The 15719-nt window shown below is 53.3% G+C and overlaps 2 protein-coding genes across 3 annotated transcripts; both read left to right on the top strand.

Moving 5' to 3' along the window:
• The first annotated feature begins 102 nt into the window (after window positions 1-102).
• On the top strand, window positions 103-8775 carry Mtmr11 (myotubularin related protein 11). Of its 2 annotated transcripts, XM_051157726.1 has the most exons (17): window positions 103-408; window positions 741-831; window positions 1183-1304; window positions 1639-1699; window positions 1844-1986; window positions 2712-2790; window positions 2892-3027; window positions 3241-3328; window positions 3448-3536; window positions 3619-3743; window positions 5262-5328; window positions 5516-5586; window positions 6110-6276; window positions 6505-6678; window positions 7232-7414; window positions 7874-8167; window positions 8624-8775. In XM_051157726.1, the coding sequence occupies exons 1-17, from the start codon at window positions 352-354 to the stop codon at window positions 8768-8770; spliced, it is 2094 nt and encodes a 697-aa protein (XP_051013683.1). In that variant the 5' UTR covers window positions 103-351; the 3' UTR covers window positions 8771-8775. The 2 variants fall into 2 exon arrangements, with proteins under 2 accessions (XP_051013683.1, XP_051013682.1); XM_051157725.1 differs by lacking the exons at window positions 103-408; window positions 7874-8167; window positions 8624-8775 and having other exon boundaries at window positions 648-831; window positions 5444-5586; window positions 7232-7485.
• A 37-nt stretch (window positions 8776-8812) lies between these two features.
• On the top strand, window positions 8813-13861 carry Sf3b4 (splicing factor 3b subunit 4). The gene is made up of 7 exons (XM_051156951.1): window positions 8813-8876; window positions 9801-10019; window positions 10476-10604; window positions 10981-11523; window positions 11657-11863; window positions 12791-12964; window positions 13450-13861. The coding sequence occupies exons 1-7, from the start codon at window positions 8813-8815 to the stop codon at window positions 13635-13637; spliced, it is 1524 nt and encodes a 507-aa protein (XP_051012908.1). The 3' UTR covers window positions 13638-13861.
• The last annotated feature ends 1858 nt before the right edge of the window (window positions 13862-15719 follow it).

Below are 15719 nucleotides of genomic sequence, written 5' to 3' on the forward strand. Positions count from 1 at the left end.
ATGGAATGTGGGTATTCCCCAGTCCCCCCCCCCCATTTCTCCCATCCTTCTTAAGCTCCTTCATTTCCTTTCTACATTGCCCAAAAAAAGTGCGTATTCTCCTTTAAGGGGCCGGGCATCTTGCCTGCCCTCTTTAGAGTCACCGAAGTTTCCAAAGAGCCTCCCCTGTCTGGGCTGGACACACCTTTCAAATAAGACCCCCGGAATTGAGCTCCTGGGTATATCCCAAACCCCTGCGTCCTCCCTAGCCTCTTCCTCCCCACCTCCAGGATTTAACCTCTCCCCAAAGAGAGTGAGCATCTTTGAGGACTCCCACCTTCAGCTGCTCCACTCCCGGATGGAGCCAGGGAAATGTGGTGGGGGGGCCGGGGCCAGAGCTTCAACATTGCCCCCCAGAAGGAGATGGGGGTAAGGAGAAGAGACGGGAGGGCTGGCTGAGGGTGAATGAGGACGCTGTGGAAATGAAGCGGGAAGGAAGGGTCTAGGGGAGGAGGAGGGGTGTATGTGTCTGTTTTATCAACTTGTCGCGAGCCTGGTCAGCCCGGAGTCATCTCATTATCCATTAACTAGCCCCTCCCTGTCCTGCCTGCCAGCCTCCGGGCCTGGGCTCCTGGCAGGCTCTGGTCTCAGTTTCCCTGAGAGAGAGACTGAGACTCAATGCGGGTTCTCAAAGGCGGCTGTTGAAGAAATCCCAGATCCTGAGATTGGGAGGTTCCAGGTTAACTCTCTCCCCTTCTCAGCTCTCGGGACCCAAGTCTGACCCAGGGAACAGGATGCCGGAGCCCGGCAGTCCTCAGCTTGGCAGCTGCCTGGCCTCTGGTTGCCTTCCAGGTAACAATCTGATCTTCGTAAACTCCATTAAAAGTCCTCCTACCCTAACATTTTTTTAATTTTCTCCCAAAGATAGGTCCTTTTCAAAGTGTTTCTGCCCGAGGCTTGCTTCCCTGCCTCCTCAGAGCTGGGAAGCCTAGGCATTCATGCGCCTTGTGCTTTCTTGCTCTCCTTAGCCCTTATTAACTATTCAAAGATCGCTGAGTATCTACTATGTGCCATGCTCAGTGCAGAGAGGTTTTATAAAATGCCGGTTCTTTTCCTTCAGTTTTACATTCTAGAAGGACAGACAGGCATGCAGCGGTGCCGACAGCGCTGGTTAGAGCTTTGCTTTCCCCCTTTCCTTTTTAGGGGAGCAGATCCTAGCATGGGCGCCAGGGCAGAGGAAAGGGCAGGGCTTGGAGCTGCCCGGAACTCTGATCTGCACTAACTTTAGGGTCACCTTCCAGCCCTGTGGATGGCAGCGGGATCAGGTGAGGTGGTTAGTATACCCCGGGCCGGATCCCAGCACTTGGGAGGTGGAGATGGGAAGACCATGGGAGTTCTGGGCTAGCCTAGTCTACGTAGCGATGCTCTGTTTCAAAGACAAAAAAACAAAAACCAAACCAAAACAAAAAAGCTAGGATGAACTGGGAAAGGGAGTCTGGGTTTGGACAAAACGGATTAGGGGTTGCCTTTGGAGTGTATTGATGATGGTGGTAGGGATTGTTTCTAGGGACGCTGCCTTCTGCTGGGGAGAGGAGGAGGCACCAAGGGAGAGCAGGGATGGTTGTCAGTGTCCTTAGCGTCAGTCTTGTGCCTCCTTAGGACACACCCTTGAGCACTGAGTATGATTTTGCCCTGATCAACATTGGCCGATTAGAGGCTGGTAAGTCTGAGGGTTTGGTAAAGGGGGACATTAGAGCTCCCACGGTCTGTTTTCAGAAGACTGCAAGGGGTGGGCAGGATGGACTGGAAGAAATGCTCCCAGAGTGACCCCGTGCTTACCCCGCCTTTTAACTCTCCACTTCAGTTAGTGGTGTGTCGAAAGTGCAGCTCCTCCGTCCAGGGTCTCAGCTAAAGTTCATCCCAGAGGAGATTCTGATTCATGGCCGAGACTTCCGGCTGCTTAGAGTTGGTTTTGAGGCTGGAGGGCTGGCACCTCAGGCCTTCCAGGTACGAACCCTTTACTTGGAAGACTCCTTTCTCACGGCCGGGTGGCGCAGGCCTTTAATCCCAGCACTCGGGAGGCAGAGGCAGAGGCAGACGGGTCGCTGTGAGTTTGAGGCCAGCCTGGTCTACAAAGCGAGTCCAGGACAGTCAAGGCTGTTACACAGAGAAACAAAACAAAATAAACAAACAAACAAGCCTTCTCACCTAAAAACCCCAGGGCCCACCGTTCCACTCCACTCAGGGGAAGCTAAAAGGCTGGTCAATGGTAATGTCTTGAAGGATGGGGCCTGCACTCTAGTCTGGCTCTGTCAGTTATGAGCAGCAGTAACTATGGGTAAGTTTTTACCTCTGAAAAATGTGGAGTTGGGTAATATTGCTAATTAATTCCTATATTAATATTCTATTAGTCTGTGGTTCTAGATTTGTTCCTCTGGCCATAGGAGGTCGTCCCTGTCTCTGTTTTTTGTTGTTGTTTTGTTTTCGAGACAGGGTTTCCCTGTGTAGCCCTGGCTGTCCTGGAACTCTCTTTGTAGGTCAGGCTGGCCTCGAACTCAGAGTTCTGGGATTAAAGGCCTGCACCACCATGTTCGGCTCTCCAGGGCCGGTTTTAGCTGCTCTTCTCTACTGGTGGTAAAGAGGGTAGAGAAACGCATGCTCTATTGCATCCCTTTGCTGTCTCCCGTCCCGTCTGGGACTAAAGGATGGGTGCGGTGCGCTCTTTTCCCCAGGTAGCCATGGCCATTGTTCAAGCCAGGGCTCGGGGTGGCGAAGTCCAGCAGCACAGAGGAGTAACCCTGAGCCGAGCTGGTGAGTGAGCATGCGTTGGGGCAAGGGGACAGGAAGAGCCTCAAGCAGAAGGGGCTAGTTGGACAAACTATCTCTTCCTCTGTTTCTCACTCTTGCTCCAGGTCAGGTTTCTGGCTCCAGAAAGCCACCTGTTCCTCTCTTGGAGACTTTAGAGGACTGGGAAACTGAGCTGAAGAGGCAGGGGGCCAAAGGCTGGAGGGTTAGCACGGTCAATGAGAGGTTCGACTTAGCTACCAGGTGATGTCCCTGTCTACCCTGCCTCCACTGCCTCCCAGACTTCCCAGAGTTCCTAGGTCCTCTGAGCCCGTACTCCCAATAAGCACCAGCCTCTGTTACTTCTGTTTTCAAAACCCGAGATCCCTTGGAATGGTCTTTCCAAAGGAACGCTCTTGTCGCTATGGCTTCCCTAGCACGGGTCTCTGGAAAGCTGACATCGCTCTTGGTTTGCAGCCTCTCAGGTTACTTCTGGGTCCCTAACCGGATTCTGGACAGTGAGGTCAGAAGAGCATTTGCCCACTTCCATCAGGGCCGTGGACCGGTCAGTCTGAAATGAGAGGGTCGGGGGACAAGAGACGGGAGGGTTTTCTGTGACGTCACTGTGGGCGCAAGGGTAGCTTGAGTGCAGCTGCTTCACCGTTCCTTCTCCCGCCTCTGAAGCGCCTGTCCTGGCACCACCCTGGAGGCAGTGACCTTCTCCGATGTGGAGGCTTCTACATAGCCAGTGACCCTGACAGAGAAGATGTCAGGTGAGGGGCCTTGGTGAGACTCAAGGGCCAGGCGTTCTGGGAAGACCTTTGCCTTGAATCATGGCTCCTTTCTCTTCTGCAGCGCCGTGGAGTCGATGCTGCAGGCTGGGCACGCCGACGTTGTCTTGGTAGACACCACGGATGACATGCCTGGTCTTGCCGACATCCAGCTTGCCCACCTGAAGCTGAGGGCCCTTTGCCTGCCTGGTGAGTGTAACCTTTGAACCCTCAACCCTAACATGGTTTACTATTTTGTGTATTATAGAAGAATAAGCCTTTAGCCCAATGATTTTTTTTTTTCATTTTTTCTATTCTCATTGACTACAGACCTACCAATAGCCTGTTTTCCCCGAAATAAATTTTGTTTTTATTTATCCTTTGAGACAGAGTCTCACTACGTTGTGACTGGAGCTGTGACTCCAGGTGCACTGACCCAGGTCACTGGCTGACCTGGGCTCACTGTGTAGACCAGGCTGGCCTCAAACTCTCAGATCCACCTGTCTCCTCTGGTCTGTTGGGATTAAAGGCATGCACTGCCACACCCTTCTTCCCAACTTTAAAAATAAAACCTTGTTGGCTGAATATGGGTGTGGTAGCACATACCTGTAATCACAGCATTTTGGTCATAAAATCAAGAGGAGCCCTGCAATGAATTTAGGGCCAGACTAGGCTATGAGAGTGCCTCAAATCAAAAAAAAAAAAAAAAAAAAAAAAAAAAAAAAAAAAAAAAAAAGGCTTTGTGAAATTCACTCTACCCATCTTAACTCTACAAAGTGTACAATGAGTTTTATTTACAATGCTGTATGCCCATAAAATATTTTTAAATGCTCAAGATAGGGCCCAAGGCCTTCATTTGTAACTTGTACCCAGTCTTAGAGAACCACTGCTAGACTTTTAAAAAGTTATTAGGTAGGGTGGGGTTTTGTTTGTGTTTTTTGTTGTGGTTTTGTTTTGTTTGTCCTTTTTTTCTTGTTGTTGAGATAGGGTTTCTCTGTGTAGTCCTGGCTATCCTGGAACTCACTATGTAGACCAGGCTGGCTGGAATTCAGAGAGATCCACCTTCCTGTGCCTCCTGAGTGCTGAAATTAAAAGCATGCACCATTTATTTTATATTTAATATTTAATCGTGTGTGTATGTGCCTATATGCCTTGCACTTGGGGGTGCCTGTGGAGGCCAATGGCGTTGGGCCATCAGGAGCTGGGAGCTGTGAACCCCCTGACATGGGTTCGGTTATCTTGAAGAGAGATATGCACTCTCAATCACCAACCATCTCTGTCCTCACTACCAAGGGCTGGCTGTTTGTGTTTTTAGGGGGGGGGGGGGGGACAGGGTTTCTTTGTGTAACCCTGGCTGCTCCTAAAACTCACTCTTAGACCAGGGTAGCCTCAAACTCAGAGAGATCCGTCTGCCTCTGCCTCTGAGTGCTAAGTTTACTAGATTTATTTATTTATTATTATAAATATAGTGCTCTGCCTGCATGTACACTTGCAGGCCAGAAGTGACTGTGAGCCACCATGTGGTTGCTGGGGATTGAACTCAGGACCTTTGGAAGAGCGGGCGGTGCTCTTACCCACTGAGCCATCTCTCCAGCCCCTGAGTGCTAAGTTTAAAGGCGTGCATCTCACACATGATACTCCACCAGACTTCTTAGCCCATCTGGTGCAGACCTGCATCCTGAATCCTGGCTTCTGATCTCTTTGCCCTTCTTGGTCTCTCTCTGCCAGACTCATCCGTAGCTGAAGATAAGTGGCTCTCAGCCTTGGAGGGGACACGATGGTTGGACTACGTCAGGTACATCTGCCTTCTAATCATGATCAGTTGTTCCAGCTTCCTCTCTAGACTTGGCTTTCCAGTGGCATCCCATAAAGCCATCCTCTGGTTCCCAAGGCGACATGCTGTGTTTTAGGAGGAGGAGCAGCAGGTGTTTGGAAGCCGTTCCCTGCCAACCCATTACCCTCCTCCTCATGTGCCCTTCCAGGTCTTGTCTTCGGAAGGCCAGCGACGTCTCCGTATTAGTGACGTCCCGCGTCCGTTCTGTCGTACTTCAAGGTGAGTTCTTTGGCTCAGCTCCTCTCATTCCTCACCTTTTTCCTCCGTGTGATTCACGTGTGGAAGGGGGGGCTTCCTTGTGTCCCTTTAATACTAGCGGTTTCCTGTTAGTAGGGGCCACTCACAAATGGCAATTCATCCTACAGAGCTACGCAGCCTGCTACTGTAACAGTCGTCCCCATGCTAAGATGCTCTTAGTCCCTCTCACCCCTTCGCCAGGGATGGGGACAAGGGCAGGGTGCCGGGCACTGGGGATGCTGGTTTGGGAAGTGTGGCACAGGGTGATTTCAGGACGTGCAGTCTATCAAGTGAATCATGAGCTTTGTTCTCTCTTTGCTCTTCTGCGCCCTCTCAATCCTGCCTTCCCCCACTCTCCATGACCCCATCCCGTGTCCCCTCACCTCGTCCCCTCCCCGTCCCGTGTCCCCTCACCTCGTCCCCTCCCCGTCCCGTGTCCCCTCACCTCCTGCCCTCCTGCCCCAGTTTCTCGGGCCCCCTTCTTTGTCCCTTCTTCATCACCCAGAGCGAGGGGACCGTGATCTCAACAGCCTCCTCTCTTCACTCGTCCAGCTGCTTTCGGCCCCCGAAGCCCGGACATTGTTTGGTTTCCAATCACTAGTGCAACGAGAGTGGGTGGCAGCTGGACACCCCTTCCCGACGAGGCTTGGGGAAACTGGGGCCAGCGAGGAGGTGAGGACACGTTCTTTTTGAGGGGGGTGGTCATTACTAAAGAAATGAGGGTGGGAAAATGGTCTAGCCTAAGCTGTTCTGGGTGGGCGGATGCGCCTCCTCCTCTCTCAGCTCCTGTTTTAACCCCTGACCTCCTTAGTGCCCTGCTCCCTGGTCCCCAGTTCTTGCAGTTTGTTAGCCCCTTCTTCAGATCCACGTAGACTCCCCAAAACTCTTTTCTCCTCTCAGGCCCCAGTGTTTCCTCTCTTCCTCGACTGTGCCTGGCAGCTCCTCCAGCAGTTTCCAGCTGAATTTGAATTCTCCGAGTTTTTCCTTCTTGCTCTGCACGACAGCGTCAGGGTTCCCGACACCCTGACCTTTCTGAAGAATACTCCCTGGGAGCGAGGGAAGAAGAGTGGACAGGTCAGCCACCTCTGTTTTCCAATTTTTTTCTGTTGAGTATTCAAACTTTGAATTTGGTCTAGACTTGTGAAAATTGAGGTCTGTGGGAGGGGTTGGGGGAACTCACTCTTGGGATCAGAATTTGTTCTGTATGAGGCATCTGAAGTAGGTAAGAGGTTCATAACTTGTTTCCAGATATGGTAAGGACACACACACATACATACACACACACATACACACTCTTAACCATTTCTGTAAAAACAATATTTTGTGTACATGCATGTGTGTTAACATGAGCATGTGCATGTCATGGGAGGTCAGAGGGCCACCTCAGGCAGCAGCCCTCCCCTTCCACCTATTGAGACAGAGCCTCTGTCCCTCCCACGGTTCTCCCCGCTGCCTCCCATCTTCCTGAAACAGCCCCCCGCCCCAAGACCACAGATCCCGAGCTGTGTGTCTGGCTCTGTGTGGGGTCTGTGAAGTCACACACAGGTCCTCGGCTCACATGGCAGGTGCTTTTATCCACGCCACGTCCTGAGCTCTAACTGTCCCTCTCCTTGCTGCTTCTGCCCAGTTCAACTCCTACACTCGAGTTTACACGCCCGAGTACTCACAGCCGCCAGTGGGGAGCTCTGATCAGCTACACCTGTCTGTCTGGGACTGGGATTTACGCTACAGCAAGGCACAGATATCACAGTTCCTTAACCCTGGCTACCATGCAGAGCATGGGCCGGGCGCCTGGCTCCCCAGGCAGCAGGTAAGACGCCTCCACTCCGGTTCCCTTGACTTGGCCGGGCTCACACGGCTGACTAGGTGAGAAGTAGTCTGACAAGATGTCTGAGCCCCTGGGGTGGGGGGCGGGGAGGGAAGCCACCACTGTCTTTTACAGCGGCCACGGTCGCTGGTGGCCTGCCTTCAGCAAGATAGTCGTCCTAGAATAGCAGGCAGCAGTCTCTGTCTTCCTGTTTCATGCCCATAGATTACAAGTTTCTCTAAAACCAACCTAATAAGCTCACAGCCCTTAAGCCTGATGAGGAAGGAGGCCAGAGGGAGGGCCTCGGAGTTTCAGTCGCTGGCACAGTGCGTGGGTGGCAGCTGGGTCCCCCTTCCCACTTTAGAAAGCGTTGGCACAGTGCGTGGGTGGCAGCTGGGTCCCCTCCCACTTTAGAAAGCGGTGGTTTTCTTAGTTGCCTGCTGACTGCTCCTTGTCTTTTAGCCAAGCTTCATGGCTCCTGGACCCCCCAGTTCTGTGTGGCTGTTTTCTAGAGGGGCCCTGACCCCCATGAACCAGCTCTGTCCTTGGCAGGACAGCCCCTCCTTGCTGGCAGTCTCTTCTCATTGGCTCCCTCGGCCTGCTAGGTCCTCGGAAAGCCTAGCTGACCAGGAATGGGGGCTCCCCTCACATTGGGGAGCTTGCCCTTTACCTCCCGGGCTGCTGCTGCCTGGCTACCTGGGACCTCAGGTCAGGTTCTGGAGACGCTGTTATCTGAGGGGAAGGCCTGAGGCCCAGGTGAGGAGACCGGGAGACAAGCTGGGTGGGGGAGGAAGAGCTGGAGAGGCAGAGGGCTTGAGGAACTGGGGGGCAGCGCTCCGTTTACCAAACCGGGGCCACTTGGGAAGGTGGCGTTGACCACGCAGAAGCTAGGCACAATTAGAAGAGGAAAAGGGCATTTACAACGCTAGAAGTAGCAAGGAACTTAAGACTGGAACACTAGTTGGGGAGTTGTGGCGCACGCCTTTAATCCCAGCCCTCGGGGAGGCAGAGGCAAGCAGATCTGAGTTCGAGGCCAGCCTACAGATGAGTTCTAGGACAGGCAGGGCTACACAGAGAAACCCTATCTCAAAACGACAACAATAACAAGAGACCCTGTCTCAAATTAAAAAAAAAAAAAAAAAAAAAAAAAAGCAAGCAAGCAAGCTAGACTTGTAACAATATTCCTCTGTGCCTTCCTTTGCCGCTCTCCAGACGGACTCCTCAGCTCTTACAATCTCTGGCCTTCAGGATGAGCTGTCTCGTCTTCAGGAACTGTTAAGAAAGTGGACACCAAGAATATCTCCTGGGGACCACTTCAGGGAAAGAGACCCAGATACCATCCTCTCTCAGACCCGTTGAAGCCGGGGCGAGGGACCTGTGCCGGGAGCTCCGCTGCGCTCCATGTCCGACCTTGGCGCTTTCGGCTTCCCCATTCCAGCCCATGGAGAAGCTCGCCGCTTACTAGGCGAGTTTCCGTGGCCGACCGTGGTGCTACCAACCTCAGCTCCCCTGTCTTGTCTGGCTCCTGCAGCTATTTCCGTTTCTTGTGGCTTGAGGAATAAGAAGCAACAGCAATCCAGACTGTCCTCGCCTCCAGCCCACCACCCCAGGCAGTTCCATGGCCGGCTTCCCGGTGGCTCTCAGACCCCTCTCAGCAGCCCCAACAAGACCCCCCTCCCACCCTCAGCTGCCCCGAAATCCCCTTGCGAACACGGGAGACACTCCTCCCACTGTGCATTTTTGTAGCGGTGTTTCTATTTAAGGCATTCATTAAAGCGCAGGATTTCTACACCTTTGCCAGGGCTGTTTCTTGTGTTGAATGAAGTTCGCAGCAGAGCGGTGGGGGCGGGAGGGTGTGAGCTCAGAGAAAAGCTCCCGTATTATCGATAAGGAAAATAAAGGATTCAAGTCAGGCAGGATCGGCAGATTGCACAACAAGTGTTTTTGTTGTTGTTTTAGTTCTCTTGCTTTTGTTTTACTGGAATACGGTCTCTCTGTGTAGACCAGGGACACCTGAAACTCTGTTTTTTTTTTTTTTTTTCCGAGACAGGGTTTCTCTGTGTAGCCCTGGCTGCCCCGGAGCTCACTCTGTAAGACCAGGCTGGCCTCGATCTCACAGACACCGCACAGCCAGCACGCCACGGAGAAAGTTTCTCTTTTTGTCTCTTATTTTGGAGCTGGGGCCAGCGTGTGTGTTTCCGCAGATTCCCAAACACACTAGCGGAGCTCTGACGCCTCAGTCTCCTCCCTCGGGGGAGAACAAAGTACCTCGAGCTCACGCCAGGGCCGAGGGCGAATCTGACGTGGCCCACGTCACAGGCTGCTTTCCCGAAGGTGGCCCGGGCCCTGGGATGACGTCATTCCCTCAGCACACGCCTCTGCGTCACAGCGCACACGAGGCTCGGCGCAGCACTCGGGGAGCAGTGTGACCCTCTAACAGTCCACACCCGCACCACGGGGGCTGCTGAGGCGCCCCAGATCCGCACCGAGCGCCGCGCCAGCGCCACACCGCCTCTCCCTCCCCCACCCCCACCAACCAGGCGCGAACTCGACCCTAAGATGGCGGCGGTGGCTTCCGGCTCCGCCCCTGACGCAGGCCCCGCCCACTGTGAGCCTTGGCCCGGAAGTGGAAGTAGTACCGGGGTTAGAGGGCGGCGCTGCTGCTTAGAGACGGCGGGAGCCCTTTCGCCATGGCTGCCGGGCCGATATCGGAACGGAATCAGGGTAACTGGGAGCGAAGGGCCCAAGATGGGCTCAGGGGAGGCCAGAGGGCAGATTTAGTGCCAGGAGCGTGGCCGCCAGGAGGGCACACTAGGTTCCCCCGGGGTGAGCCGGCCTCTGGGCGCCGAGGCCTGCGAGGGGCTGATGCTTCTAGGTCCAGGCCCCTTAATGCGCTCCCGCCGCCAGGCGGACAAGTAAAACCCTCCCGGAAACACAGGGTCGGCCAGAGGCCAAGTCAGGCCTTAGCGGACCTCCTGGACTAGGCAGGCAGAGGGAGGTTTCCGGGGCTTGAGTTAACGTTTTTGGTTTTGCTTTTTTTTCCCCTCCTGCCTCCTCCCTTTAGATGCCACGGTGTACGTGGGAGGTCTGGACGAGAAAGTAAGCGAACCTCTGCTGTGGGAGCTCTTCCTCCAGGCCGGGCCCGTGGTCAACACCCACATGCCCAAGGATAGAGTCACTGGCCAGCACCAAGGTGAGTGCATGGCGAGGCGTGACCGTGTGTAATAAACGCTCCCCACACAGCCGCGAGTCTCACCGCTAGTCACAACTATTCTGGGATGAGCAACCTAAAGTTTTCTTTCCTTTAAGCATCACTTCGGTTTGTTTCTGTAATATTTCTCGCCCAGCGTCAGCCACCGGAACCATTCTCAGTTGAAGGGTGGTCATCCTGCCATATTGCAGACCAGGCTTTCTTTGTGTAGCCTTGGCTGTTCTGGAACTCACTCTGTAGACCAGGCTGCCCGCCCACCCCCTCCAGCATTGTGTTTGGAGGCTGGTGAGCTAGTGCTTCCTTTCAGTCTCTTCACCAGTGGCCTTTTTTTTTTCCCCCTTTCCCTTTGATTTCTCAGGTTATGGCTTTGTTGAATTCCTGAGTGAGGAAGATGCTGACTACGCCATCAAGATTATGAACATGATCAAGCTCTATGGGAAACCCATACGTGTGAACAAGGCCTCGGCGCACAACAAAAACCTGGATGTAGGAGCCAACATTTTCATCGGGAACCTGGACCCAGAAATTGACGAGAAGCTGCTCTATGATACTTTCAGCGCCTTCGGAGTCATCTTACAGACCCCCAAGATCATGCGGGACCCCGACACAGGCAACTCCAAGGGCTACGCCTTCATTAATTTTGCTTCGTTTGATGCCTCGGATGCCGCGATCGAGGCCATGAACGGGCAGTACCTGTGTAACCGTCCTATCACTGTGTCTTACGCCTTCAAGAAGGACTCTAAAGGCGAGCGCCACGGCTCGGCGGCTGAACGGCTCCTGGCGGCCCAGAACCCGCTGTCCCAGGCTGACCGCCCCCATCAGCTGTTTGCAGATGCACCCCCTCCACCATCTGCCCCCAACCCTGTGGTTTCATCCCTGGGTTCCGGCCTTCCTCCACCAGGTAAGGCTTTCAGTTCAAAGTACGCCAGGTAGCCCCCTGGCAGGTAGAAACCCTGACATAAGCTGTTAAGTCAGTGCGTGGGGAGGAAGGCGTGAGGAGGCCTTCCTCACTGCTCTCTTTGTTCCTTACACAGGCATGCCGCCTCCTGGCTCCTTCCCACCCCCGGTGCCACCTCCTGGTGCCCTCCCTCCTGGGATCCCTCCAGCCATGCCCCCGCCACCTATGCCACCTGGGGCTGGAGGACATGGGCCCCCAGCAGCAGGAACTCCGGGGGCTGGACATCCTGGGCATGGCCACTCACATCCTCACCCGTTCCCACCAGGGGGGATGCCCCATCCAGGTAAGTGCAGCCTGCTGGGAATAGGGGCTGAGCTTGTGGGGGGAGGGTGGCTCTGTCGCTGCTCTTGGGTGTAAATGGTCCCGAGCCCTCCTCTCCTTCAGAAAACAACATTACTTTGTACACGCTGGCGCTCCCATTTTATCTGAGTTATTGGTGTTACATGTTCAGTGTTTAGTGTTGGCATATGCTAGACTTTATGCCTGGAGCAGTTGACATCCACTCTTGTCCTTTTAAGGAGTCCTTTTGTGGGTGGGTGGGTGGGTAAAGTTGGCGGTATAGCCCTGGCTGACCTGGAACACTCTGTAGACCAGGCTAGCTTAAACTCATGCGGACCTGCCAGCTGCTGCTTCCCGAGTGCTGAGATTAAAGGCGTGCACCACGAGGCAGGCTCACATTCTATGTTACTTATTTTTTTATAATTTAGTTTGTGGGCCTGTTTTGTTTTGTTTTGAGCCAGAGTCTCATGTGCCTCAGGCTGGGCTCAACCTTCAGTGTGCTGGGGAAGACAGGTGTGAGCTACCAGGCCTGGTCCTCCATGGCCTTCAGAGTCAAGCCTCTGCCCTGGCGTGTAGCTGCCGCCTTCGCGTGGCCAGCGTGGAGCAGAAGTTGTGCGTGGTCTGTCCTGTGCTGTGGCCACCGCAGTGCACGTCTCACTGTCTTTTCTTCACATCAAGAGAAAAGATGCCCCTGACGTGCTGCACAAACTGGGAGGCGAATTAGCAGCCTGACTGCTGGGCCGCTGCTGTCAGTCACCCGAGGCCACAGCTGCAGTGAGGTGGCTGTGCAAAGTCAGCTCACTGTCGACAGGGCGAGGACAGCGTCAGCCTTGTTTTAATCCGCTTTCTGTCACTTTTGTCATTTTGTTCTCTTCTCGGTTCTCATTACCCTGTTTCCCTTTGTCTCTTTGCCTTTGTTTTATGTTCACAGGGATGTCTCAGATGCAGCTGGCCCACCATGGCCCCCATGGCCTAGGGCACCCTCATGCTGGGCCTCCAGGTTCTGGGGGGCAGCCGCCACCTCGGCCACCTCCTGGAATGCCCCATCCTGGACCTCCTCCGATGGGCATGCCCCCCCGAGGGCCTCCTTTTGGATCTCCCATGGGTGAGTGGAGGCTAGCCCCTTTCTTGTCCTTACATGTGTTTATGTGTGTGAGAGGAACAGGCATGCAGATCCTCTCCACCCCAGGAAAGCCTTGGCTCCTGCTCCTCCTGACTCGACTTCCGGGTGCTAGGGCTATAGGGGCACCACCGGGCTAGTGGTTCTGTCTGCATTTCTCTTCTCTTCTCTTCTCTTCTTTCTTTCTTTTTTTCCCCACAAGATGGTTTCTCTGTGTAGCCTTGGCCATCCTGGACTCACTTTGTAGACCAGGCTGGCTCGAACTCGCAGCGATCCACCTGCCTCTGCCTCCCGAGTGCTGGGATTAAAGGCGTGTGCCACTGTGTGTTTTTATGGCTTTCTTTGTCATTGCCCGTCCTATGCCCTTTATTTGACCTCTCACGTTTTTTCTGTTCTGTTTCACCCCTTGCTGATCTCGCAACATCAACTTCCTATTTTCACTTTTATTACTTTTCTTTTTCTTCTTGCAGGTCACCCAGGTCCCATGCCTCCACACGGTATGCGTGGGCCTCCCCCCCTGATGCCCCCCCATGGATACACTGGTCCTCCAAGACCCCCTCCCTATGGCTACCAGCGGGGACCCCTCCCTCCACCCAGACCCACTCCACGGCCTCCAGTCCCGCCTCGGGGTCCACTTCGGGGTCCACTTCCTCAGTGAATTGCTGCCCTCTGTCTCCCTCTTGTTTCCTCCCAGCATCTTCATTTCTTGGACCAATCAGAGTTGCTGTTGCTCGTCAGGGCTAATGTACTGACCCTCTCAGCAACTCCTTCCCCGTTTCAATGCCATTTTTTCCACAGGGGATCTTTTTTTCATATCTGTTTTAAAATGTTGGTCCTAATTGTTTTACACGTGTATAGAAAAAAATAAAGATATACCTGCTTATTAAACTTTGTGAACTAACTTAAGAGAGGTCAGGGTATTCGGGGAGGGGTGGCATAAAAGCGGAGGGTGTTTACATTGTAAAGGTTTACTCTGAAAGTCGCTGCGCCGCGGTGGGTTACCCTCAGATGTCTGCACTAGAGCGGTGGTTTCTTGGAATAGAGCCTGTCTTCTGGTTATAACATGGGGACACTAACAACGGAAATAAAGTGTCTGGTGTTCTGTCAGCAAAGAGTGTCATGCACGGAGGACTCCCTTGTGGCGCTGTCTGGAGTTCAGCTGGAGTGTCATGGGGCTGCTGGGATGAACTGCTCAGTCCACACATGGGGCCTCCATGCAGCCTTGAAACAACAACCTAGGAGGAGCAGAGAGTACAGCTCAGTGGTCGAGTGGTCCTCTGCGTTTGAGAGGTCCTGGTCTCAGTCTTGATACAGAAGGGAGAAGATTTAATATATCCTCTTGTGAGAGATACCTAGGTCATAGACAAAATTATATATAAATGTGCCATATATATATATATATATATGTTTTGCTTCCTTATTTAAGTGTTAGCACATATATATGTGTGTGTGTGTTTGCTTATATTTAAAAAGTAGAGCAACCACCGGAACTTATCACTAATGTTCGGACGGAAGCTTTACTTGGTTTTTCTGAGCTGGGCTTTGTAGCCCTGGCTCTCCTGGAGCTCAGATGCTCCTGCCTCTGCTGGGATTAGAGGTGTGCAGCACCACCGTGCTCCGCCGAGGCTCCATTTCCCCGCTGCGGCTAACATGCCTTCACTTGGAGTCCTGTCAATGTCTTAAATAACTGCTAGGACAATAAATGTTCGTTCTCAGTATGTGAAGTTTATTTCTTACTCCGAATTTTTGCTCACAGTCTCGGTTCTTCCAAAGGTTTCCACTCTTAACATTTTTTTAGTTCCTGCAAAGGCTCTGCAAGTGGCCAGGATGAGCACAGCAAGGGTTGCTGTCAGAACTGACACAGGACACTTACTGAAACAATGTTATGGGAGCAGGATAAAAGATAACCTAACTTGGTCAGAAAGTTCAGGAAGACTTTGTTAAGAAAAGGTGATGTCTGGATGTAGTCTTACAGTCATTTAGATGGTCTTAATACCAGGCATGGTGGCGTACGCCTTTAATCCCAGCAGAGGCAGGAGGATCTGAGTTCAAGGACAGCCCTGGCCTACTTCTGGGCCAACCAGGGCTATTTAAAGATTCTGTCTCAAACAAAATGATGGTCTAGCTCTAACCCTAACACAAGCTGGGCTCAAGTCAGTAGAACGCTGGAATTAAGGGGTTGCCACTGCTCCGGGCTGAAGTTTATCTTGAAAGATTGAGTTTGCCATCAGAGGGGTGGATACTGCATTAAAGCTGCATGTGGTGGTGAATGCTGGCTGGGGGGGCGGGCGCGGGCGGGGCTAATGGAGGCTTTAGTGCTTTTCTGCTCCGTCACTGGTGACCATGGAAACCCTTCAGAACAAGGGAGGATATGCTTCAGCTGTGGGCTCTTGGCTCAGGAATTCTAGCTGCCCTAGTTGGTCATCAGACATCCAGGCAGGTGGGGACAGACTTGGACTGGAGATGCAGACAGAGCAGCAAAGGTGTGGGGCTGCCTGGTGTGAGCAAGGTGAATGCTCACTTCGGAACTGGAAGGGCCAATGCGGGCTGAAGAAACCAAGTGCTAACCCTGCTCGTGGCACTGGGGAGGTGTAGCTGGTGAGCATGTGATTTAAATCTTCACTCTAGGCAGTGGGGGCACACGCCTTTAATCCCAGCGTGTGGGAGGCAGAGGCAGGTGGATCTCTGTGAGTTCGAGGCCAGCCTGGTCTACAAAGAGAGTTCCAGGGGAGCCAAAGTT

This window comes from Acomys russatus, chromosome 15 (genome assembly GCF_903995435.1).
Source record: "Acomys russatus chromosome 15, mAcoRus1.1, whole genome shotgun sequence".
Taxonomy (NCBI): Eukaryota; Metazoa; Chordata; class Mammalia; order Rodentia; family Muridae; genus Acomys; species Acomys russatus.